Consider the following 26,271-nt stretch of genomic DNA (forward strand, 5'->3'; position numbering starts at 1 on the left):
CACATGATAAGTTGACATGCATACACAGGCGACATTTATGTAAAAAGCTTTAATTAGTGTCAATGTGTCACCATTGCCTGAGATGGTAGATGCTGGAGTATTTGAGTTTATCTTAAGTTTTGATAAATGTTTGTAAATGTGAAACACAATATTTCACATGTACTTTTCTGACAGCACATAATGTATTTCTTGTACAATTTACTGTCAATTTTATATTACATAATCAATATGCTATTTTATTTTACTCTGAAAAAGCTTTTTTACCTTATCTACTGATGTCTGCATGTTAAAAATGTAATCAGATTCATTCTGTCCTCAGGAGTCGTCTATGATCCAAAATAATGTGTAAGTGTTTTTTTCCTTAAATTCTGATCATCTCTGTCCTTTTGTACATCCATAATAGCAAACTGATTCCAACAGTTTACTTAATACCATAATTAGCCATAATAAATGTGGATCTTTCCAAAGCTTCTACAGTATCTAGTTAGCTGACACTGCCTTAATATATCCTGAGGTTTACAGATCTCTGACTCATAAACAAGAGAGTTTACTTTTGTACACACAAAGCATTCATGTGATTTAGATGGTTCTGATGCATTCAGTGCAACCCAACTGAAGATCCAATAAATCAGCAAAACTGTGAATCCTTCCAGCTGGCCTTTTAGGACCACACTAGATAGAAGCAGGTTGCTCAGGGGTTCCTGCTGGTGTTTGCTGAGTTCACTGTTTCCATAATATGAACAGTTAAAATATGAGCTTGGCTGTATGAAAACACTTATACCTCCACAGGAGGGTGCACAAGAGGTTCAGAGATTGAAAAGATATATATATTTGTATGTATATGACTCTCTTGTCAATATTCATGCCATTTTTTCTTGTCAAACTGGTGGTGGTGAAAAACATGAATCCTGATCTACTGAAAGCAGATCCTGAAAGACCAGCTGGAGGTGGAGCAGGGTAAGAAACATGATTTTTCCTGTTGTGCCATAAACTTGTTCTTATCCAAAGTATCCTTTCAAAGATTATTTACATATAGTGCTGTCAGTGTCACTGTGTAATATTCTAATATAATGACTTTAATGTGACACGCCCATAAAATGTTTTAGTGTACAATGCACATGATTTAAAACACGACTGAAGGAAAGTAATGTTTGGTGGTTTTTGGACACCTCTGAAATGACATTTTGCAACAGTTTTGCCACTGACCGAAAGATAACCCTGCAGCTTTATAGAGAGATATAGAGTAACCCTCCATGTGTAGACAGCGACAGCCTTTAATTACTTTTCGTTGGTTTGAGAGTAAAACAGTTAAATGGCATTTTTGTAAATGAAAGATTTGTTGTTCTGCAAATCTGCTGCTGATACAAAAATGCCTAAAAAAAACCCAACAACATAAACAATGATTATCTATTAAAACAATCATTAGATATTCTAGTTATACACCATTTCACTGCACCAGATGTCTCTACAGTTGAGGTCTTACATTGGTTTCATTGTAGTTTAATGTGTTGTTTTGCATTTGGACTGATAATGTGTGATTTTCTGTTTGTTGGTGCCACAGGCAGCTGACCCTGTGATTGTTAGTCCCCCCTACGGGTTATCATGCACTGACAAATATGTACTTTGTGTGTTTTTCTGTTGACTTTGAGTTTAGTTCTGTATTATCGTTTATCATTCTGGAAATAATCAACACACTTTTCTTTCTTTGAAAACACTGGTGAAATAAATTAGCAGGCTCACATTTACACTCCCATATTCAAACTCTCTCTTTCAAACATTAATTTCTTGGTTTTGTGGTTTGTTTTTGTCTTTTTGTCTTCATAAGCAATGGTTTAACTTATTTGACACAGCAAATTAAAAAAGACAGATTTATATGATGGAGTCATGGATATGCTTTAACAGTGTAATTGGGATGGGATCTAACAGACATGGCAAAGTTTTAGGAACCCTGACTTGACTCCTTTTTAAAATGTTGTATGCCTGTCACAATTTTATAGTTGTAGGATGAAACAACAGGATTTTGACAGCAGTGGGACAGGAATTGTTCAGTCTTTTTTTTCTCTTATGGAAACAATTTTATAATCTAAATTATTCATAAAACCTGAAGGATTTTAGAACTGAGGGAATGTGCTCTTTAACATCACTATGGCTCATCAGTAACCTGATTGCAGTGCTGAAAAGAAGCCTCGGGTCATGTTTGTCCAAAATGCTGCAGCCAGAGTTCTGATGAGAACTAACAGGAGAGATCATGTTTCTCCAGTTTTAGCTTCTCTTCATTGCTTCCCTGTTAAATTCAGAATAGAATTTAAGATTCTTCTCCTCACATATAAAGCTCTTAATGACCGAGCTCCATCATATCTTAAAGATCTTATTGTAAGATATTTTCCTAACAGAGCACGTCGCTCCCAAACTGCAGGATTACTTGTTGTTCCCAGAGTTTCTAAAAGTAGAATGGGAGGCAGAGCCTTCATTTATCAGGCCCCTCTCTTGTGGAATAAGCTGCCAGTAAATGTCTGGGAAGCAGACACCCTTTCCACTTTTAAGTTTAAGCTTAAAACTTTCCTTTTTGATAAAGCTTATAGTTAGGGATGACTCAGGTGATCCTGAAACATCCCATAGATATGCTGCTAGACTGCTGGGGGACCTCATCTGTCACACCTTTCCTCACTTTGCTCTCTTTTTCCTCCTGTTTAATTTCTCAAAAGATAATATGTACATGTGACATTATTGTGGTTATTAACTTGTGTTTCCCTGTTCCAACAGATATCCTTTGAATGGCGTTATGGTGTTTTTTCCCCCCTCTTTTCCCTCTTTTCTGTCTTCTCAAACCCCAGCTGGTCGAGGTGGATGGCCACCCTTCCTAAATCTGGTTCTGCCAGAAGTTTCTTCCTGTTAAAAGGGAGACGTTCCTTTCCACAGTCGCCTCAGGCACGCTCAGGACGGGAGATTGGACTGAAGACAAGTTTCGGTGCAATCTGTTGGTTTCCTTAGCTAGGATATTAATTTTTTAATTGACTCCATATGAATGAATTGGATTATTTTGAAATTAATTACTTGGATTTAATTGGATTATGATTACAATTAATTGAATTCCAATTGGCTTGAATTGGACTATTATTTAAGTGCCTTGAGATGACATTTGTTGTAATTTGGCGCTATATAAATAAACTGAATTGAAACTGAATTGTTTTGTCTATTTTCTGTCAATAACATGTGGCTCTGGCCATGCTCAAGGATTTTCAATGATTTCCATTTTTGTTCCAATTTGTTTTAAGGCAAGCAATAGTGTGTTGTATCAGGAAGAATACCTATTGATAGTAAACATCTTCATCGTCATCATCAACCAAACAGTCCAGTTTTATGAGAAAATGATTGAATAGTTTTTTCTTGAGCCTGGATACAGCATAGTCAGAAAGACACCAACGGTGAGAGTTTATATATAAACATACATATATGTAGGGGACAAATGGGCAATACAACACAAAAAGAGAGCTTTTTGGGTGTAATAGTAGGGTTGATAGGGACTGAGAGTGAGCCTTTCGAAGGATTTGTGATTGTTATTACCTTTCATCTTTAACGAAACACCTTCATTTAATGGAATTCTGTCACAGTTTATGTTTTAATATTCTTATTTTCAGGTCATTTGTTATGTTTCTGGTTATGCTTTCAGGTTCTTATGTTTTCAGGTTTCAGGTCATGTTTTTTCCCCTGTTACGTTAGGTTCACTCATGTCACCTGTTTTCCGGTTCACAGCTTCACATCATCACCAAACACCTCCCCACAGCATTTAGTTTACAGGTTCAGTCACAGTCGGGGCAGAATCTTCACTTCCCTTTCATGTTCTGTACACGAAAAGCTAAGTCTGGTTTTGCCATAGTCTCGTTTCCCATAGTCTTGTTAATTCACTGTGCCAAAGTCTTGTTTAATCACAGTCTCGTTTTTCATAGTTTTGTAAGTTATTCACAGTTTTAGTATTTTTGAAATCCGGCTCTGCCGTGCCATTGGTTCATGTTTTTGTGTTTTATGCATTTGGAATAAACCTTTTTGATTTTTGAGAAGTACTGCATCTGGGTCCTACCTTCCTGCACCATCGCTCCCTGACAAATTCTTGATTTACCTACCAGTAGTAGTTGGTACTTATCTCTTTAAGGCAGAGTCTCATCTATAGTCCTGCATGGAACTGGCCCATATTGGTAAAACAGAAGAGAAGTGAGAAGTGGTTGGCACACACTAACAGTTTTTGCAAACCATAGCTTTCACATTACCCTAAAAAAGAAAGCATATTAACTAGGCTCTTACACCTTCTGAAGCTGAGGAGTTGATGTAAAGACGGAGCCGCTCAGTGCATATGACAACAGAGAAGTGCTCATGCGAAGCTCCTTTCCTGGTTCCAGTTTGTCAGTGACAGCTGAGTTGCAAATCTGTAACCAAATCTTTGCACTCAAGCTCATAAAAAGATACAATCATTTAAGCAAAATAATTCAAAAACAGAAGTGAGAATCATTCATACCAAACCAATTTGCACGTTTGAAGAGGCAAATGTTTCATTTCGTGGGGCTTTATCATCCTTTGGATGACAGCTCATTTTTATACTCGCGAGCCAGTTGAGCTGAAATAAATCTGCAATAACTGCAGTGATACGTTTTTATTTAGTCGTAGCAACTTTGTCCATGTAAAACTCACCAGTGCATCGTCATATTTTGCACCAGAGGTCATGACCCCATGTAAAAAATCTCAGAGAAAGGATAATATTTTAGACAGCACCGCATAGGTGAGCCATATGAATTCATATCCTGGATGTCATTAATTCAACCCTTATGTTGGACACTGGTGAGCTTGAACTGATTTCCATGCCTAAAGCGGCAATATTCAGAAAACGTGCAGACTTCTTGGTACACTGATTAGACGAGTGAGCATTGCGTGCGTTTTTTTTTTTTGGTGCGGCTGGGTGCGCTCACGGGGTGGCGCCACTAACTGTAATTATGTCGGGAAAGCTCCTCCTATGTCCATTCTTAATCCCTTATATCCGCTAATCCGCAAACATTCACCCACAAGTCGCAGGCAGTTGACGTATCAGAGGCCCGTGCTGTGCTCCTCTGTGATTTAGGACAGTGTTGACAGAGTCCTGCTGCGCTCTGAAGAGGTCAGAACAAATTCAAGACAAACCCGAGTGCGGACAGCCTCCCTCCCCAACCCGCCGGATCACCTGTGCAGCACCTGGAGAGCACGATCTCGGTAAATTTAAATGAGACGTCAGTGAGTCAGTCAGGCACCGTGGTTTTACACTGTAATCCCGTTTGACGGATGCGCCTTTTAAAAATATGGATTTAATTGCTGAATTGTGTGTTGCTGATTAAGCTGATGGGACACTACAGGGTGACTGTAGTACGGACGCATTTACTTGCTAAATCAACGTGTCTCAGTGTTTATTTTCTGGTTAGAGACCCTTTTTTCTGTCACTATAGCTGAACATTTTGAAACATTCAGTTTGTTGACTTGTTACTTGTGACCAGACTTTAGGCACCTGCTCATGTGTGCAGATGTTGTTTGAAACCTTTGTCCGAACTATTTTGAAACACGTAAACAAAGAGCTTGCATGATACAATAATTATCATGTTACAGCTCAGTCTCACCTGCACTGAGTAGTCCGGGGAATCCGCACATATCGAGGAAGCCTCTGATTCCACTGAGCGATACTCTGTTGTAGATCAGTATCCATGAGAAGAGGAGTGTTTGACCTGTTATGCAATGCAAAGAATGGAGACAAACCAGTTCATGTGAGTCACAGACAAAACAGAGGGCCTACCTCCTTGTCTCCTGGGGTTAGTGGTTGCTGTTGAGGTCCCTGTCACCTCTCCAACTGTCAGGTAAATTTTCTCCCCTCCTTCTCGCAGCTGATCAGCATGGCTTCCTCTGATGATGTGGAGGGCTCTCTGACTCCTGTGGATTTTATCCAGCTGCAGCATTACATGGACGGTGAGTTCTCACATCATTTTGCTTTTAAATTGATATAAGGGCCCTTTCAGTGCTGCATGTTATGCATAAAATGATCAGCTGATCTAATCGTGCAAATATGTATCAAGTTTCAATGCACTTTTTTTTATACTGCAGTAGTAACTAGTCAAATAGTTGTTAACTTTACTCTAGTTAAAATTAGCTTCAGCTCAACCAGCTAGAACAAATAAATGTCACCATCTCTCTGCATATATTTAAAGTGCAATGCTTCATTTATATTTATGTACAGTACATTTGTATTCTGCCTTAGTCCGATTTAAATGCAGAACATAAAGGTGTGTTTACACTGTCATGTGCTGTTTTTACATGGTGTTCTAGATCGGAATACCTTAGAGGAGTATCTAGTTTAAAGCACAAGAGAAAAGTTTTGACACACCTGCCTATTTGTTTTGAATGACTGGGTGTGTCTAATTTCTGACTGTAGTTTCATAGAATGCGAAGAATCCATAATTGAAAGTAGAATGTTTTATGAGGGTCAATAGACTAAAACAAAGATAAGAAGATAGGTGACTGTAACAACAGTCAAAGTTCAGTAAGAGAACGGCTCGAACACTTTGAGTATCAAGGGTGGAGGTGTTTGTGCTTGACCTCTGTTACTCTGAAGCTGAAAGCTGCCATAATCACTAAGTACTTTGAACATAGTAAAATAAGTGACAGAGGAAGACCATCTTATTGAGTGAACCATTCAAACAAGAACAATCAGCAATGTTCTCGTCATTCACACAGAAACACAAACAACTACTCAAAAATGTAAGTGCATGTCGATGCTCCGGGGCCAGAGATAATGCAAAGTTATTCGGACGTGTTGACAGAAGACAAAAAGTGTCGCTGGACTAAAAATACTCCACTCAAAGGCTCTGAAAGAAATGAAATGGCTCTGTAGGCTTTTAGTGTTTGCAGAAGAGAGTATTGACACGCTGGGTAATGGATGAATAGATTATTACATGCATACGCGCTCCGGGTCTGGACCCACACTTAATCTTTGATACACATCCAGGTCCATGCTTGGTGATCATCACGCCTTTAATTGTTGTTTAAGAAAAACCGTGAAGAGAGTTCCGGCTTTTTATCTCGTCGTATCTTTATTCAACTGACATTTCATGATTTCATTGTAATCTTTTCGACTCATTAGCATGAATCACTATTTGAATGTTCTCCCCCTGCAGAAAGCAATTTGAGGGTAAAAGATGTGATCAAGTTGCTTCAGCCGGGAGGTCGTCTGGCCCACCACAGTTTTGGAGAGGTAACCCAAGTAGACAGATCCTTTCTGGACAATCACACATTCATTTCCAGTTCATTCTCACAGATATTACGGAAGTGGCCCAGTGGAAAAGCATCTGGGGTACTAATCAGAAAGTTAGGGTTCAAGCTCCAGCACTGTCAAGCTGCCACAGCTGACTGTCTTGACTGCCTTATTCCATCTTCATACCCTCAATTTAGCAAGAAGCTTCCCTGAAGAAAAAACCCAAACATTTAATTTGGTGTTAGTTATATTTCTTTGTACATATTTGTCCTTTTAATGACGTATTTGAAGTTTTTAACAGTCCCAGTAAGACACAATGTTTCTATAAATGAAAATGTTATGTTGACACATCATTGTTCTGTGTGTCATCTCACCTTTCCCTCCACAGTGTGTCGATATTGTGGGCTTCTCTCTTTTCCTAAAGACCTACCTAGAAGTGGAAGACTTCCCAGAAGATTTCTGCCAACGCCTTTTTCGCTATTTTCAACATGTAGAGCACGATGGGTCCATAAAGAGCCTTCTGCCCAAAGAAGGTAAGTATTCTTAAAACCCGTTTGTCTTGTTGGTTTATGCTGCAGCTCAACATCTTTAATTTCAGTATTGTATTAAAGGTTTCCAGCTTGTCCGAAACTTGTCTGTATTTCCAGGTGGGGTCTTTCTTCGTGATGTGTCCTGTTACTTCTCAGTGCTGGAGGAAGCACAGCCGCGGGAGAAGCTCGAATGTTGGTTCCGTTTACCTCCTAATCTACATTCATCACTGACAATTTAAATTGACTGTTTGGAAGATCACTGACTGACTTTGTTTGATTCTAGTTACCTTCAAACTTTACGACAAAGATGGCAACGGACTCTTGGACAGTTCTGTAAGTTACTCAGAATCGCTGACAAGTTGTCCAACGTGTTTTATGTGAACAAATCATTTCTGCAGATATTTATAGAAAGAGTCAATAGACCACTTTGGTGCTTGATCTGCAAGAATGACAGGAAAAAGGAATATTGTCCATCTCCCACTTTGTTATTATCACCCCATAAATGTAAACCACAGAAACACTGTCTCCAAACTGGCACTACACCATTAGTTTCGTTCTGAGCGTACCTTCAGAAAATAGCCTCACTTTTAAAATTATTATTATGTTTATGTATTTAGCAGACGCTTTTATCCAAAGCGACTTACAAATGAAGATTTAACAAGCTATATAAAAAGCTAACAATAAACTACATAGAAGGAACCCACTAGTCCGACTCTGTCAGAGGTGAGAGATAGAGTGGAACTGCAGAAAGATAAAGTGCAAAGATAGAGGGGGTAGGTAAGTGCTAGGATAGGAGATGCTCTCTGAAGAGCTGGGTTTTCGAGAGTTTCTTGAAGATAGACAGGGACGCCCCTGTTCTGGTAGTGCTCAGTAGGTCATTCCACCATCGTGGGACGACACATGAAAAGAGTTTGGATTGTCTTAGGCAGTGCCTACACTGCTATAACCACGCACATGCATTTTTAATTTATTGTGTGCAAATTTCCTGTTTTGCATGTACTGCTCATAGTTCTTGACGTCTTGTCTCTCCTCCAGGAAGTGGATCGTATAATCACCCAGATGATGCGGGCTGCTGATTACCTGGGCTGGGACGTAACTGAACTTAGACCAGTATGCTCCCTCTTCCTGCTTTGCCTGTTTAAGCCTGCACAAAATTCAATTCTAACTTTATCTGCCATCTTTTGCGGTGGTGGGATGTTTTAAGAATTTAAACTGACAGCACAATCTGCAAGATGTTATAAGGAAGTCTTTAAGCAAGATATTGCGCTCTGAAAGATAACTATCTTTTTGATCTGCCAGGTGCTCAAAGACATGATGACTGCAATCGATGTGGACGACAGTGAGACAGTCACCTTGGAGGAGTGGGTGAAGGGAGGCATGAACAATGTGCCTTTACTTGTGCTGCTTGGACTGAAGGTTGAAAAACACGTTCAAACTAACTACAACATATTCCTTCTTAGTAATGTAGATTTGAGACAACTACCTCTATTCAGTTCCTGACATACAGAACACTGTTTTATGTGCTGTTTTCAGTGTGACTAACTCTGATTCCTTCTTTTTCTTTGTCATCCACAGATGACTGAGAAGGATGGGCAGCACATTTGGAGGATGAAGCATTTCAAAAAGCCGACTTACTGTGGTGTGTGTGAGAACATGCTGGTTGGCCTCGGAAAGCAGGGACTCTTCTGCAACTGTAAGAGCTCACCACCGCCACCAGGGGGCAGTCGTGTACCTTGCGGACTGTACAAATGAATTGGGTCAGACATGGCAGTTCCAGTTTACTTGTACAGTCTGCTTTAACAGTGTCAGCCCTTTTTATGTTAGAGGGTCACGTAAAAGCAGTATCTTAATTTCTATCTCTCTTATGTTTTTCTTCACCCAGGTTGCACGTACACTGTCCACAGCCGGTGTGCAAACAAGAATCCTAAACCTTGCGCTCGCACATTTGTCAAATCCAAACAGGAAATTGGTGTAAGAAACCCATTGCTCACTTTTTTGTTTATAGTTTCTCTCACTGGTTCAGTTTTAATTTTGCTTTTCCCAGTTGCAGCTAAGTTTACAGTTCAACTAATGGTTATGTTCATTAAAGTTAGAGATGTGTTTAAAACAATGTCATCACCATATTTCTCTGCTTTACCGACCAAAGGCAAATGGCAGGGATAGTAAACACTTGCAACTATAGGGAACATTACAGTGATTCAGTCACTGAGTGCAACCCATCAGTGTCATAGAAGTGTGGATTACAGCTGCCACTGTCTGCCCTGTACATCTGTTAAATATCCTAATTCAGTTCTGAGTCTTTTTCAGTGTGTGACATCATGGCCACGTCTCACGTTTTATAAAATCTGTAGCTGAACACAACAGTTAGCTGTCCAAATTTCCTTTGTCGCCAGGGAAGGTGGAAGCACCAGTGCGCGGTAGAGATATTATTTCTGGAGATGCTCATCTGCCAAGACAATGTTTTTATCCAAAATATCTCAAATCTTAAGTCGGCAATGACCCCCTCAGCTAATTTTCAGGAGGAAGCGGTCTGTATTTATTCTTTTAAAGTTGACATTAACGTAAAGATAGCTTGTTTTCAACACAGTAGAGGGGATAAATAAAGCGCTCTCAGACTTATTCATGAGCAGAAAACAGCACTGTCCAAATTTCCAATGTACTTAGTGATAATGCTGGTAGTTTCCCATTATTAAAAGAGAATCCCTACAGAATAGGCAGCAGTTGTGGGATAACACCTTTTTTGTTTCTTGCTTCAGAGAGCAGCTCATGACTGGATCAAAGCTGACTATAACTCTAGCAAGTGTCAGGTCTGCCTCAAGAAGATCAAAACTTTAGCAGGGGTGCGTTGTGTGTGGTGCCAGGAGATGGTGAGAATAGCTTCTTTGTATATTTACGCACACATACGCTTACGTGTGCATTACTACTTTCTGTTCTCATCGAGTCGTGCTTCTTCAAAAAGCGTCATGATGACTGTGTTCTGCCCGGGTTACCAAACTGTGATTGTGGGCCACTGAAAGACCACATCCTGCCTCCATGGGCCATTTATGCTGTCTCAAAGGTAAAATTACTTGGCTAGAATGACAAAATATTCAGCATTCAATTTTTCTTCAATTCTATTCAGTTCTTAGGTTTGTTTTTATTTTATCGGTTGTCTTCGTTACTGCAGGAGGAGGACACCAGTCTCTTGAATGTTACTCCAGATGGCCACATCTTGCAGGTCTGTCTCTCTTCCACATACATTTCCTTTTCCAGCTGCACTCTTAACTGTTTTCTCTTTGCGTTCACTTTCAAGCTGTCTAGTTGTCCCCAGTGTCACTGGGATAGCTTTGCTTTTTTTGTTGAGCTCTCCAGTTTTTTTTTTTGGTTTAAGAATCGCAACACACCTTATTAGATACAGCATGTGCTCACATTCAACCTAATGCATGTGCTGTCATGTTTTTTTTCTTCTGTTTTTCTTTCAGATCGTCCCTATTCCAGACACCCACCCTCTGCTGGTATTTGTAAATCCTAAAAGTGGAGGAAAGCAAGGTGAACGGTAAGCAGCATATACTCCTGATTGGTGAAAAGTAATGTTGGCAAGTGACAAGTTTTTGCCTCATATATGTATATATGTACCTCTCATTACATGTGCTGAGACATTACTGTTAATTACTTGTTAGCATATGAGTCCTGTTTAGAGTAAAATGGAGTTGTTCATACCTCACTTTTAAAATTTGATGTGTTTCTGCGCAGAGTGCTCAGGAAGTTTCAGGCTCTGTTGAACCCACGTCAAGTGTATAACCTGTCTAATGGAGGTCCTGCTCCAGGGTACAGTGCAATTTTGAAGCAAAGAGACTTACTGCTTGAACGTACTCATAATTTCAGTTTGTGTTTATTAATGATGAATTTGCTTTTTCAGGCTGCACTTTTTCCGTAGTCTGCGTCAGTACAGGATCTTGGTGTGTGGGGGAGACGGCACAGTCGGGTGGCTCCTGGATGCCATAGGTTGTGCACATCCTCTAGACTTTTGGGAGAGGCAAATTAGGATGATTACAATCTCTTGACTTAAATAGCTTGAATGAAATAACACCGTTTTATTTTAGACAAAGCGGACCTGCAGGTACATCCTGCTGTGGCTGTCCTACCTCTTGGCACTGGAAATGACCTGGCTCGCTGTCTACGCTGGGGTGGAGGTACAACAATCAAACATTTTCTCTAACACAACATGTATAACTCAGGTATTGTATAAGACATTGTTAAATAGTAATTTTCCTTTGCATTGTAATCGCATGAAAGGATATGAGGGGTCTGACTTGAGAGAAATCCTGAAGGAGATTGAAGCTAGCAAGATGATGCCATTGGATCGCTGGAGCATCCAGGTGATACCAGATGACCCTCAAGAAGCAGGAGACCCTGTCCCCTACGAGATCATAAACAACTACTTCTCTGTTGGAGTGGTGAGTCACTAACTCAGGAGGGAAGATGAACATCACTCGTGATTTTTCATTGCCTGCTTTAATCTATTGTTGACACACCTAGAATTATGAATATATTACTTGAAATATGATTTAATATGATCACATCTATGTGCATGTTTGCAGGATGCCTCTATTGCTCATCGTTTCCACACCATGAGAGAGAAACATCCCCAGAGGTTCAACAGCAGGTAAGGATTCCCATGAAAGGGGATCTATCAACCTCATTTTCAGCTCTGTATTTTTTATTCTTGCACTCCACTGTAATAGCTTTGCATGACTCACAAAACAACAATGCAAATACTAGTCTTTTATTAGACTCCATCATCCTTTGAATGAAACCAGACATTTTTAGCTCCTTTTCCTTTAAAGATCTTCCTAAAGCCCTCCAAGACCAAGTTCTTGAGTTTGACGAGCTTTTGGAAGCCTGTCAAACGGCTGCATCGTTAACGTGGGAAAACAAGTATTTGGAGCGGTCCGAGGCCATCAGTTTTGATTCAGAGAGAACACTTTTACACAAGTTTACCTCTTCGTTTGAACTTTTGTCCTTTTTTTCAATCAAATATCTAACATTGTACATTAAAAATATGACAGAAGTAAGGAAACAGTTGTCATATTTGATGAATAATTATCCCTGTAAGATGCAAGCCAAACAAAATCTAATGAGAAGTTGAGAAGTGCAAAAAAAGTGAGTTTGTGTTCTCTGCTCTTTTCAAGAATGAAGAACAAACTCTGGTACTTTGAGTTAGCTACTTCAGAGTCCATCTCTGCCTCCTGTAAGAAGCTGAAGGATTGTCTTGTGATTGAGGTTAGAGTTTCAACGTCATCTGGCTGTTTTACCAAATGGAACAATCTGAGTTAATGTTCAGATGTTTTTTTTGTGATGACAGTGCTGTGGGAAACATCTGGACCTGAGCAACTCATCTTTCGAGGGTATCGCTGTCCTCAATATACCCAGCATGCATGGAGGTTCCAACCTCTGGGGTGAATCCAAGAAGCACGACGGGATGTCAGAAGCAGGGAATAGTGAAGTTATTACTGACCCTGAACTTCTCAAAACAGTCAACCAAGGTGAGTTCTTGTTTTTCTAGAGTCTCCTAAATCAGTGAATATCATCGACAACCCTCTCTATATTAATCAATCTGTCTGTTTATCAAACTTTCTCTGTTTTCTGACTCATCAGACATAAGTGATAAACGTATCGAGGTGGTGGGGCTGGAAGGAGTCTTAGAGATGGGACAGATCTACACTGGACTGAAGAGCGCCGGGCACAGACTGGCACAGACCTCCCAAATAACCATCAGGTCGTGAGGCTTTACCTTCAAGTGTAAAATCAGAATACATGAATATAATACACACCCACCACAAATCAGTATGTCTGGTTGTTATCTCCACTAAGAAGATTATTATGTGATTTGGCTTTTTGTTGAGGCATGGCCCACCCATGATTTGATTTGATCTGGTGTTCTTGTTGTTCATTCCATGACACAGTAGGGCATTATATGAGCAGGAAAGTCTTAGAAGTATAATTAAATGTCACTGTCTTCTGTCCTCATGTGCAGGACAACCAAAGCTCTGCCCATGCAGATTGACGGGGAGCCCTGGATGCAGCCTCCTTGCACTGTAAGTGTTATTGAACAGCCTTTACCTGTAAGAAGAGCTAAGATTCAAAATTTTTTAATTTAATTTAAAGAGGAGTTGTGCGCCCAATGCAGAGTGAACCATTTAAACTCACGCAGCATTTTTTTTTGGAGCCACTTTACTGCTACACCAAAAGCTGGAACAATATTTCAGTTACACAATCATGATGCTATATCATGTGAGAAGTTTTAAGACACTTAGAGATCATGTCCTGAAGTCCACCCTCACTCACTGATAAACTTTGACGCATGTCTGTAAAAAGTACAAGAGGGCTAATATAAACTATATTGGTATTGCTCAGCTGGTAAAGTGGTCGTCCAATCAGGAGAGCAGATGTTTGAGCCAGAATTCAAGGCCTTATTTTAAGAGCACTTATTGTACTAGCAGGACACAATTCATACTAGAGAACAATAGAAGTAGTACATGTGGTTTAGGGAACAAGGCGGAACATGAATTTTAACCACGTTACACAGTACATACTTTCTAACTACTTGATATCTACTCTGTTATTACTGGTAGATATAACCTATGGAGCAACAGTCTGGCATTTGGGAGGAAGTACTTTCATATAGTGGTTGATAAGTTCTCCAAATATTTTACGGGTTTGGTGTATATATTAAATAACTATGATGAATGTTTATGCTAAGGAAAGGCTGCCCAAACCTTACAGGGGACACTTGTTTGTGACCTCTTAGTTATTACAATCAGGAGATCCAACTGATCGTCTGGAAACAGAAGTCCTTACAATTTGTGAGCCTACTCCATATATGTCTCTCACTTACTTGCTTGTTTCAACATGAAATTGACACATTTTAATTTTTTGTAACTTGTGGTACATTAATATACATTACATGCAGACAGTGCCAGCACCTGTGTTTAAATTATTTTGTAAATATATCAGTAAATGTTAGAATCGCCTATACATTTTAAGGAGTACAATTTAGTAGTATACAGTTTATACACATGAAATGAAATCAATGTCTTTATAAAGGAGTGTCAGTATAAAGTTAACTGTGTAACCTTAGTGAAGGAAATGTCCGTTTGAGGGCCGCTGCATTGGTTTTTTTAGTACGACTTTTCTTTTTAACAAGTAACTTTTTTATTGATTTCAGATCCACATAACCCACAAGAATCAAGCTAACATGCTAATGGCTTCTCCAAACAAACCATCAGGCTTATTTCACCTCAAGTAATGGCCCCACTATGTAACTCCACTCTACCACAGAGAGTATTTAAGACAATGTTCCCATTGATCATGAAACTGTGTTTTAATGTGTGTGTCCTTTGCATTTAATTCCTGTTGTGATTTGAAATTTTTGCTTGCGCCTAAATGAAAACAGCAAATGTAATCAGTCTGATCTCTGCTATTGTGTGCCAACTTAAATGTGATGCAGTATGTGTGTGTAAATGAAACAGCAAAGAAAAGTGTTTTTCAGTGTATTAATCAGGAACAATACTCACCACATTTGATGTTGTGACGTTATGTGTGGCAAATCATGTTACAGTAGTGTTTTGTTGAGTTTCATACTGTATTTAATGCAGCTTGTAATGAAGTGGCTTTGTTTGGTCCCCAGAAGCTCATAGCAGCTCACCCTCATCACCAACTCTGTCCCACCAAATGTTTCTTTCACTGTCAGTTTTCATCCATGTGAAACAGCAGTAGACAGATATATGCCAATGTTTTTTTTACTGTCTCCTGATATATGAGAAATACTTGATTGCATGTGACTGAGTGTGGCTCAAGTGTCATGAGTGTGTTGGTGAAATTCAGCATGATTAATATCAACAACAGTTCACTCTGTTTAATAGGCTAAGATGCACTGCACCTGAATGCTATCAGCCTTTTTAATGCGGTTAACTTTGAAACAATTTACATTAAATGCTGAACATTAAATGAACGTTATTCTCCCTTTGAAAAAGTGTAAATTTCACCAAATTACACAGAATTAAATATTTCTGATAATGAACTCAGAATGGGTTCAGAACTCAAAATGTTTAGGAGGCAAGCCAAAATTTTCTGTTTTGTGATTGATTTTTTTTCAATTGATGTGCACTGTTTGTCTGTATTTACAAGTCAGCCGTGTTAGATTTGTACGATATTTGTGTCCACTTGTAACATGCCTGCAAGTTCATCATCTTGTCTTAATGTCAAATTGTGTATCTGTCATTTGGATGTATGTTTTGACTGTATTGTTTTCTCATTTTCAGTGAAGCTCATGCAACAGCACATCAACAAGACATATTAAATTAATCTCAGATGGATTGCATAGTGACTGAGCAGTTATAGGATGTTTTGCAATCTAATAACCCCTCATGAAAACCTACTGTCTCACTGTGCCTCATTACTGCTAGACTTAGGATTTATTTCTGCCTCAGTTTCTCTTTGAGACTCAAAAGATGTATATCAGATATACATGTATATCAGAACCTGAATGAAAAATTAGTGCATTTATTTATTTAGATAGCATATATAGGAGACATCACCTTGAGCATTGTATTCTAAATTTGAGTTGATGAAATCTTATTACTGTTAAATTTAAAAGTGATTTTAGACCCATCCTCCCGTAAAGCTAAATGGTACTTTTTCTTCACGTTTCATGATAAACACGAATCTATCAATTCAGTCATAAAAAATATAAATGTGAAATCCAGATATAAAGGTTGTGCATCAATTTAGGCAAAAATTAAGTGTGAACTAATCACGTTTGGTCGAACATAGATAACCTTAAATAGTAGGAATTCAGGGTACATCCTTATTTGTTCCATCCATTAAATCATCACAATTAAGCGTTATTTAGGTATATGAATTGTTATCTTATAATCCATCCATTTTCTATACCGACAGTCCGTTAATCGGGTAGCGGGTGGGCTGGAGCCTATCCCAGCAGTCATCGGGCGAAAGGCGGGGTACACCCTGGACAGGTCGCCAGTCCATCGTAGGGCCACATAGAGACAAACGAGACAAACAACCATGCACGCTCACACTCACTCCTATGGACAATTTGGAGTCACCAATTAACCTGACATGCATGTTTTTGGATGGTGGGAGGAAGCCGGAGTACCCGGAGAGAACCCACACATACACGGGGAGAACATGAAAACTCCACACAGAAAGGCTCCAGGCAGGGATCGAACCTGGAACCCTCTTGCTGTGAGGTGACGGTGCTAACCACCACATCACCGCGCAGCCTGTTATCTTATAATGTGTTTCAAAAATCCAAATATTCCATTGATTAATCCTATTTTTGAAAGGGAAATCAAGTTCTTCTCAAACTTCTTGGACACCTCTCCTGCTCTTCCTCTGTCCGTCTGATAGGACCCGAACACTGCTCACATCTGTTGTAATCTAACTTTTGTTGAGGCTTATGTGCTGTGTTGTGACCTTTTTGGTGTGGGTGTTTTTGCTTATGCGTCATTGAACAAATGAACAATACAAGACAGGGTGCAAAAGGAATAGATAGAAATAAAGGAATGAAAAAACACAGAGGTGAGAAAGTAAAAAGGAGCAATCAGAGCAAGGCGTGACTCTATAGAGGAGCAGAGAATTACAAAGACAGACATAAATCTTTTGAGCTTTCTTGGTATTAACAGCTTAAGAGATCTAAAACAGCAAACAACTGTGTATATTGATTAGAAGAGTACATGGGTCAACCTCAAACCGCTTAAAGAAAAAATAATTAGCAGGCTAAATTTCATATATTATTTTATAACCAGTTTCATTAACTCTGGGGAAGGTTTTTGTCTATAAAGAAGACCCGATTTATTAGATTTATTATCTTTTTTGTGTTGTGTAGTGACTTTTGCATTCCTCTTGCGGTTTTTGTATTGGGTTGACCCTTTTGGGCCACCGTACTGTTACTCATTCATCCATTTACATAAACAGAACTAGGATGATTACAAATAGGAATCCCAGAGAAAGGACACATATAGGTGGAATTAAAAAAATCCAGGTTTAATGAACAAAGATTGGTTCATAATGTACACCGATGATGAGTCGTTTAAGGAATCCCATAATGTCAATACTTTAGGAGCAAATGAAAGCCGTAATGGACGAAAAGAACAAGGGAATATCAAACTGGACAGAATCTCACGGAAAACAGGTGCAAAGACTCAGAAAGCAGAATTAATAGGAGTGCAAAAGGAGAGGTGCAGTTAAAAATGGTGTAAAATGAATTATTTTTTGAAAAAAATGCTTTTTCCCTCTCTGTTTCACACACGCACACATACACATTTTTTTGGTTCAGTTTCTTGCCCGTGGATATTTTGACACAAGTAGGGGCAAGGGATGAAACTGCCAACATAACAATTGGTGGACAATCGCTCACCACACTCACCAGTTAGCCACAGTCTGTTTACACTTCACTGAGATCCACATACTCGCACAACCAATACAGTCATGTATATTATCAAGAAAATGTACCAAATTAAGAGAAGAATTGTGTTGAATATTTAATACGCTTGTCGACATTTTACAGTAAGCTCATTAACACTGAAGAGGCCAAACTTGAGATGTCTTCTTCTACAATTCCTGAAATACGATCAGTCCTAAAAGTACATAACCATGTGATACACTCAATTAGACTGGTGTGATGCTGGAAAAATGTGAGCATACTGTTCTAATGGGAAGGAGAGTAAGAAGTAAGAAGAAGATTATGTGTCTTGCTTACATGCATACTTGACAGAGCACTGAGCTCAAACCCCTGTGATTCTCTTATGTAATTCCAGGCCGTCTGGACAGGTTGCAAGTCGAAAGGATACGGGCTCGACTGCACCCAAATATCCCTTGAGAGGGTGTTAGTGTGACTTAGTTTGTCTAGTTGTTGTGGAGATGTTATGACACGGGGCATATCAGGTGATGCTTAAATTGATGCTGACAAATGTCAGCAGCTGCTGTGGTGACATCCATTATGCAAATTCTCTGATGATGACATTGCTGTACTGACGACATCTCTTGATTGTAAATGACTATAATTGTCATATTTCAAGGGCCTCGACAAATATCTTTACTTCTCTCAATCTCACTTTACTTGACACAGAGTTTCAGTCTCACTTCAGAGTCCATTTAGCAGCAGAGCTGGAGCTCGGTGTCACATCAAATGACAGAGCTACGTCTTCTAATGTTAATTTTTATTAACTTGAATGGTAATTCACATTATCAACTCACTTCGTCACATAAAAAGAAAAGTGGGAAGACTCCATGGACTGATGGACCAAGTGTGAGATCATGCAGAGCTCCAGCGAAGCAGCAAGTACATCCTGAAATAAGATTGTTTTGTCAATAAAAATAGTTGTATAATGTGTTTCAGTTAAATTGTATTCAATTTTGTGCCTAATGCGGGTTGCGTTATCTTTTATCTTTTTATAATAGCAACTAATTGCCCTATGTCTTCTTCAGGATTTTTGGTGGGAGATCAGTGGCAGAGAAAAAGACAAGTAACAGGAAGAAGAAAAACAGCTGCAGGTGTTTCCTGATCTGACATGTGATAACACGTCTCAGTGTCTCAAACGTGCATGAGGTCGACATTTCCAGTCACAAAACCTCCGCGCCTCCAAACTGCAGTTATTTTTAGCATTTCTCATTCAGTAATTGCCCCATGTGAACGCCGCTGTCGTTGTTGGGTTATATTTAGAAACAACGCCCGGCGCTTTCGTCAATGGAATCCCGTGCGTGCGTCATACGGAAGAACGTCTGCGTGTGAATCGTGAAGCTGATTGGCTGGTTACCCGGAACGTTCCACCGCCCCGCTCACCATTTTTGGGCAGAGACCCGCCTTTTTGTCGACGCAGCCAAAATAAAACTAGTGTATGGAACCGCCTGCGTCGGTCAGACCCAGTATATGTGTGTGAATGTGTCCGAATGGGCGTGTGTGCTAACAGCAGCTGGAAGAAGTGAATACATCTGTTTCTCTGGTTTGGAATAAACGAAAAGCTTCAAAATCCGGATATTTACATGAAATAGGTGAGTGAAAGTTGACTGTTAATACTAGAGCCACAAAGATGCTGTTTGAACTCTACTCTGCTTTTTTAATGCTTTTTATATTATACCTTAAGCTAAAAAGAAATGACAGATATACTGCTGACACAGTACTTAGCATTTCAGTTATTTATTTGTTTTGATCAGATAGACTGATGTAAAATGATTTAAGTACTACTACTATTACTACTAATGATGGTAATAATAAAACAGTAATGATAATCATGAAAATATCACATGCTTTTAGAGTAATTTCCAAAGGTATAGCTTGAGACATAGCTTCAGCTATAAGTTCAGAAGGCACAACAAGTTTGAACCAGTTCAGTGTGATTCCAGAGACCTGAAATAAAAAACACCATCATAAAGGATTTAATATGCAATTTTAATTTGATTTAACTATGCAAGCCTCATTTATGTAAGTGGAATGGATAAAAAATTAAATCCCTTTACTAGTAAACTAAGTCTCTCAAGTTGAATTAAAAAGTAAACTTACTTTAGCTTCAGTGTGTCTACTTATCTGATGAGTTGATGAGCAAAACTGAATGTAATTCTGCAATCCTGTTGTTCTTCTTATTGAGTGTTTGGGTTGTTTTGATATAGTAGTTCATTTTACTACAGCTCATGCTGTTTCCTAAATATGGCTATTTTAGGGACTCCTTATAGTATCAGCCTATTACTGCAAATGTGCTTTTGTTGAAAGTCTCACTAGTTTCTGCAGGTTTAGTCATCTGTTTGAGCTTAGATCAGCTTCTTTCAATCTTGTTGATTTTGTGGGGGTCCAGGTGTTTTTTTTTCAGGTGTGCTTTTTTCGTACGCGTTGAAAAACCTATAAAATCATACCGTTCAAGCAACCAGCCACAAACACGCACAACACACATACACACACACACATACAAGCATGCTGTGCCACCTTTCAGCTGGCATTCAGCCCACCCTGAAAGACAATCTGCAACACTCCTCTAATACAGCCACTGTGAGAGAGGGTTGCCCTCCACTGAAGGAGGTTTTCAAAGCATTAACAGCCAGTAACACAATATCTGACAATATCTGAGTGCTCTGCTGGACCCCCTTTGCATTTTCCAAAGGAGACTGATAGGACTTGAAATGGCATGTCGGCTGAAATCAGACAGTGTGCAGTCTGTGTGTTAACATTGGCAACTGTTTGCATGGTTGCAGACGAAAGATTGAACATTTTGATGCCTAAATGATTTGATTATCCATATGGATATGTTAGAGTTAGCCTGAGACATTCCTACGGGTTTAAGTGACCTTTTTTTTTACAAGTGATATATTGCATGTGACATGTTGAAGTTTGACAGAGATAGCACTGATTTTTTTTTTTAAAAAAGAAAAAAAAAAAAAAAAAAAAAAAGAAATCTTGTTCGAATAGACTTTTGCTTAGAACGATTTTTGTTGAGATTAGGTGTAAATGAAATCATCACTTTTGTTAGACTGACAAACATGTATTTACTGTTGACTGTCTCCTGTCTCTTAGCGATGCCCTGTGTACAAACTCAGCATGCATCCCTGCCCCATGACAATTACTTCAGCTCTGAGTTCTTAAATCCTGACCTCAGTGCCAAACTGATGATGGACATCAGTGCCCAAAAGGATCAACTGTCCACATCTTCGCTGCCCAGCATCAACACCTTGGTGGGCAATGGTTATGTCGGGGAGTTTGATACTTACTCCTGCAAGATTACGACCTCTCCTTCCACCTCTACAGTTTCTTTCAGCCACAATGCAGCAGCTGAAAGCCCCAGCCCACAGTTACTGAACCAAGCCTTCAAGCTGGACGATCTTCAGGTGTATGGCTGTTATCCAGGATCATTTGCACTCAACTGCCTTGATGAAACACTCTCATCATGTGGCTCTGACCACTATGGCAGCCCTATCTATCCCACTGCTTCTCCTCCAACACCAGGCTTTCAGCAAGAGTCTGTTTGGGATTCCCCTTTCAGCCCCTTCCCCCCAGCTCCGCCATCTTCTCTGGATAAGGTTGCCATGGGTCAGCCACTCTCCTTTTTCACCTTCACTCCTGCACCTGAGCAGCATTCTCCCTTGGGGCAGCATCAGGATGCTCAGCTTGGACAGGATGACCACTTCTTCCTGTCACCTCAGCAGCATGTCACCCCTCTTCACTGTCCCCCCATGTCTCTGGAACATGGATTAATGGAAAGCAACCAAATCTTGGAGGGTGCCATGATGTCTCCTAAAACCCCAAACCCAGGGTCCAGTGAGGGACGCTGTGCAGTTTGTGGTGACAACGCATCCTGTCAGCATTATGGAGTCCGCACCTGTGAGGGATGTAAAGGTTTCTTCAAGGTAAAGAAAATTTTTTTTATAAAGCATCCACTTGGTTTATTGTTTCTGCTGACTGTACAAGAATCAGCGAGAACAACCCTCACGTATCAGTATTAGCTTGTTTTGAAGCACATGTGAATTTATATGAAAGATTATGTCAACCAGAGTGCACTGATATCAAGAGTGGCATTAGCATGTCACCAGTATTGGCCTATAAAGTTTTTAAAGTAAGACATCAGCATTGAACAAAATTCATACATTCAAAATTCAGACATCCAGACATGCAGTTGCGGAAAAATTTGGCCTGGTTTTGGCTAATATCAGAATTTTCACTGAGCATCATGCAAGCTTGTGAAAGTCGGAAGAACTCTCCAGTTCTGCTTAAAATATTTATATAGAGACAATTAAGGGATGGTTTTTAATGCAAATTAAAGATATTAGGGATAGACTCTGTAAATTTAGGTCATCGCAGTAAGAGTAGAAATATGAATATTTAATATCTTTTACAGAAGAGGCTCGATGCTCATCCGTCTGCATCAGCACTGGCATTCGGTCAAAATTAGCTGGAAAATGTTTGCGTATCACCCCACACAGTAGAAATCCGCCCGCAGTTCTTTAAAAAAGTGACTTTCAGGGATGTTTGACGTAAGATGCCTGTTAAGAGTAATGTTTATTTCTGTAAAAAATCTCCGCCCAAGCATCTTCAATACTTTGATCTCTTGAATATCAATTTTGTGTGAACCTAAATAATTTGCTATTGGTTAATGTGATGGAATAATACATTCATATTTGGTATAAATGTTTCAGCACTGGAACGGCTGTTAATGGCTCAGATAGTGACGATTTCTATTTTGAATGAATACTGGTTCAAAACATGCAATGTTTTTTTCTTTAACATTAATGAGATTTATAGATGTGGGATGGTATTTATCTATGCTATTCTATCATGCACAGTTGTATGTTTGGAGCATTATGATTCCATAGTAATGTGAATTTTTCTCTGTTCCACAGCGAACTGTCCAGAAAAATGCAAAGTATGTGTGCCTCTCCAATAAAGACTGTCCGGTTGACAAGAGGAGGAGGAACCGATGCCAGTTTTGCCGTTTCCAGAAATGTCTCGCTGTGGGAATGGTCAAAGAAGGTAAAGCGCTGTCAGACTCTCTTATGGCCTTTAGGGGCTAATGTATAAAGATGACAAACTTGGGTTTGTAATGACAGTCTTCGGAAACCAAAGCCTGGAAGAACAGACATGTGTAACATGAGCTTTACAGTACCAGCTGCATAAAAAGGGAGACTGAAACTGATATGGCACTTGGCTTTCAAATTGTGGGATGCATCGTTGGCAATGTAAGGGTCACACACGTATGTTTTTGTCCTTCTCATAGTTGTTCGCACAGACAGCCTCAAAGGCCGCAGAGGCCGTCTGCCCTCCAAACCCAAGACTGCGGTTGAGGCTTCATCCACGACCCCCAGTGTCAACATCATAGCTTCTCTTGTTAGGGCTCATTTAGACTCAAACCCAACCATTGGAAAGCTCGACTACTCCAAGGTACCACTTATGACTTTCAACCTACCAGACTTCTTCTGTTTCAGTTTGATTGGTTACATGATGGAGAGTGAAAACAATTGCTGGAGAAATCTCCTCGGTAGTAATTGCCCTTCTCATGTTTTTCTCCTCAGTACCAGGAGAAGACAGACAATTTGAAGGAAAAGGAGGAGGCCGGTGACATCCAGCAGTTCTATGACCTGCTGACTGATACCTTGGATGTTTTAAAAAAGTGGGCTCAAACCATCCCAGGATTCACAGATTTCTGCGCAGAGGACCAGGAACTGCTCCTTGAATCTGCCTTTGTTGAACTCTTCATTCTCCGTCTGGCTTACAGGTTATTCTTTCTTCTTTCATTTGAAAATATTTAATTTCGTAAATGTGCACCTTTCAGTGTTCTAACTGCACTAACTATTTAAAACTATACAGGTCAAATCCAGAGAAGAACAAGTTGATCTTCTGTAACGGTGTAGTCCTCCACCGACAGCAGTGTGCTCGCAGTTTTGGTGGCTGGATAGACTCCATTATGGATTTTTCCCAGAACCTTCACCGCATGAACTTAGACATCTCTTTGTTTGCCTGTCTAGCAGCACTTGTTATCATCACCGGTAAGAGCCTTTTTTGTTCTGTGAATCTTATTTGATCACGATATTTAAGTTTAGGACTCTGTTTCTGATGGGAACGTCTTTTTTCATATAGATCGTCATGGACTGAAAGAGCCCAGACGAGTCGAAGACTTCCAAAGTAATGTCATTACTTGTTTAAGGGAACATATGAGTGGAAATGGATCAGAACCAAGCCGAACGCAGCCCAACTATCTTTCTCGTCTACTGGGAAAACTACCTGAGCTGAGGACTCTGTGCACACAGGGCCTGCAGCGCATCTTCTACCTTAAACTGGAGGACCTGGTCCCTCCTCCACCAATAGTGGAGAAAATCTTTATGGATACACTGCCATTTTGAGAAAAATCATGTAAAATCTATAAAACTGATGGACAGAACACATGAGGAACTCTAATGAGGTTTATCATAGTTTTGTGCTGACAGGTGTAACATCGTCTGAGAGACTTTTTTTATCACTCTGTTTTAAAATTGAATATGGTACTTTGGTTAGCACTATAAAACACTGATTTCAGAGTTAAAATTGTGTATCATTTCAGGAAATTATATTTTCCATACATTTTGTGTGCAAACGACTATATTGATGTGCTGGAAATGTGAATTATGTCCTGCTCTGCAGCTTGCAAGATGTGGATATTTGGATAGATGGAACGTAATGTTCCAGTAAACACACTAATTTTCTTAAAAAGCATGTTTTCTAAAATGCTTATGACCCACCCCAGAAACCAGTATAGTCATTTTTTTGTGGAAAAGGCAAACCCAATTGCAGTGATAAGAAAGAGTGAAACCCCACTTTTCAGTAGGGAAATATTTGCAGATCTTTCTATCATTGAATATAGTTCATAGTATAGTAGTCCTATTTGTGCTCCTGTGGAAGGTCTTGGACCAAACTTTACCAAAGATTTTATTTTGATGCTGTCAGTTACAAACCTTTATTGCCTTAAGTTAAAGAAAAAATGTGCTGCCGTTCTGCTGTAGCTTAAAGCTGATGCTGGCAGGACTCCTGTTATACTGTGTCTACTTAGGCAATTATTATAGAGGTGGACTTGCTGAATGAAAATACAAAGTGCCTTTCATGAAGCCTCAGTCCATGAACCACACTAACTGATACAGAGCACATTTTCATTCCAAACAAAACACTGAGTGAGCGCCTTTTATTGCAGACATGAAAAGTAAATGAATCCCTGTTGAACAGATTAATCTGATATCACAGTCATGGTTTCTTTATATATGAAGTGCCAAACATATGTGTCCACACTGCTGAACTGGAAGGTCATCAAGTGATGACATGTTTTCTTGTGATCTGTGGGAATTCAATCCTGTTCACATGCTCCTGAGGCAATAAATGTCAGAACTACAGGAGAGCTATCCATGATTAGATTAAAATAGATCTGAGAAGATATCAGTCTTCTTCTCTTGGGGTAAGATGCAGCACAACCTGTCTGCGATTTGTATAAATGTAAACCACAGAATGCTTGAGAATTAAAACGCATAGGCAGATATTTCTTGTTTGATATCAACTGGTTGCTTGTAGATGTGCCTGAACATCCTTTAACTCTTCTGCCGTCTTCCACATTTGTCTGACTTGCATTTTTCAGAATTTTTTCTTTCATATATGTGGATTTATTTTCTATTTCAGTTAAATACTATTTCTTAAGGATTCACAGTGAAATGTGATGACAAGATGAGCAGCTATGAACACTTCAGTGTTTGAACAGTATGAAGAATACTTCTTTCTCCTGCTGTACTGTATGTGTTTTGTTTAGGACTTTTGTGTGTACACTGAAAATACTGCCAGACCTTTTGTAAAATGATCCAAACATGCTGAAAGGCAGCAAATACTTTATATTAAAGGTTTTTGAAAATACACTACTGACTGATATCATTTAGTTTTTTTGAAAAATGAGTAATTGTTACATTTTGTGGTCTTTGTTAGAATACTGT

At 39.4% G+C, this 26,271-nt stretch overlaps 2 protein-coding genes across 3 annotated transcripts in view; both read left to right on the forward strand.

Annotated features, from left to right (window-relative positions):
* dgkab (diacylglycerol kinase, alpha b) overlaps positions 1–16,292 on the forward strand; it is a 128,584-nt gene extending 112,292 nt beyond the window's left edge. Inside the window, exons 1-24 of one of the 2 annotated variants that reach the window (XM_072382407.1) lie at positions 5,699–5,777; positions 5,895–5,976; positions 7,182–7,258; positions 7,647–7,791; positions 7,906–7,980; positions 8,072–8,121; positions 8,824–8,898; positions 9,088–9,204; positions 9,364–9,481; positions 9,671–9,759; positions 10,545–10,655; positions 10,748–10,846; positions 10,955–11,005; positions 11,250–11,323; positions 11,521–11,595; positions 11,687–11,772; positions 11,871–11,960; positions 12,064–12,224; positions 12,369–12,433; positions 12,960–13,050; positions 13,133–13,313; positions 13,426–13,546; positions 13,805–13,865; positions 14,996–16,292. In XM_072382407.1, the coding sequence (XP_072238508.1) occupies positions 5,718–5,777; positions 5,895–5,976; positions 7,182–7,258; positions 7,647–7,791; positions 7,906–7,980; positions 8,072–8,121; positions 8,824–8,898; positions 9,088–9,204; positions 9,364–9,481; positions 9,671–9,759; positions 10,545–10,655; positions 10,748–10,846; positions 10,955–11,005; positions 11,250–11,323; positions 11,521–11,595; positions 11,687–11,772; positions 11,871–11,960; positions 12,064–12,224; positions 12,369–12,433; positions 12,960–13,050; positions 13,133–13,313; positions 13,426–13,546; positions 13,805–13,865; positions 14,996–15,076 (2,235 nt within the window). In that variant the 5' untranslated portion in view covers positions 5,699–5,717 and the 3' untranslated portion in view covers positions 15,077–16,292. Of the gene's footprint in view, positions 1–5,698; positions 5,778–5,894; positions 5,977–7,181; positions 7,259–7,646; positions 7,792–7,905; positions 7,981–8,071; positions 8,122–8,823; positions 8,899–9,087; positions 9,205–9,363; positions 9,482–9,670; positions 9,760–10,544; positions 10,656–10,747; positions 10,847–10,954; positions 11,006–11,249; positions 11,324–11,520; positions 11,596–11,686; positions 11,773–11,870; positions 11,961–12,063; positions 12,225–12,368; positions 12,434–12,959; positions 13,051–13,132; positions 13,314–13,425; positions 13,547–13,804; positions 13,866–14,995 lie in introns of those variants that run through there. The other variant, XM_072382408.1, reaches the window with a different exon arrangement.
* A 3,426-nt stretch (positions 16,293–19,718) lies between these two features.
* On the forward strand, positions 19,719–26,196 carry LOC140303592 (probable nuclear hormone receptor HR38). Its single transcript, XM_072382406.1, has 7 exons — positions 19,719–19,842; positions 21,353–22,182; positions 23,173–23,302; positions 23,547–23,710; positions 23,842–24,044; positions 24,137–24,315; positions 24,407–26,196. Exons 2-7 carry the CDS (start codon positions 21,355–21,357, stop codon positions 24,667–24,669), a joined length of 1,767 nt encoding a protein of 588 aa, XP_072238507.1. The 5' UTR covers positions 19,719–19,842; positions 21,353–21,354; the 3' UTR covers positions 24,670–26,196.
* The last annotated feature ends 75 nt before the right edge of the window (positions 26,197–26,271 follow it).

Source organism: Leuresthes tenuis, unplaced genomic scaffold (assembly GCF_036924035.1).
Source record: "Leuresthes tenuis unplaced genomic scaffold, fLeuTen1.0.hap1 SCAF_3, whole genome shotgun sequence".
Taxonomy (NCBI): domain Eukaryota; kingdom Metazoa; phylum Chordata; class Actinopteri; order Atheriniformes; family Atherinopsidae; genus Leuresthes; species Leuresthes tenuis.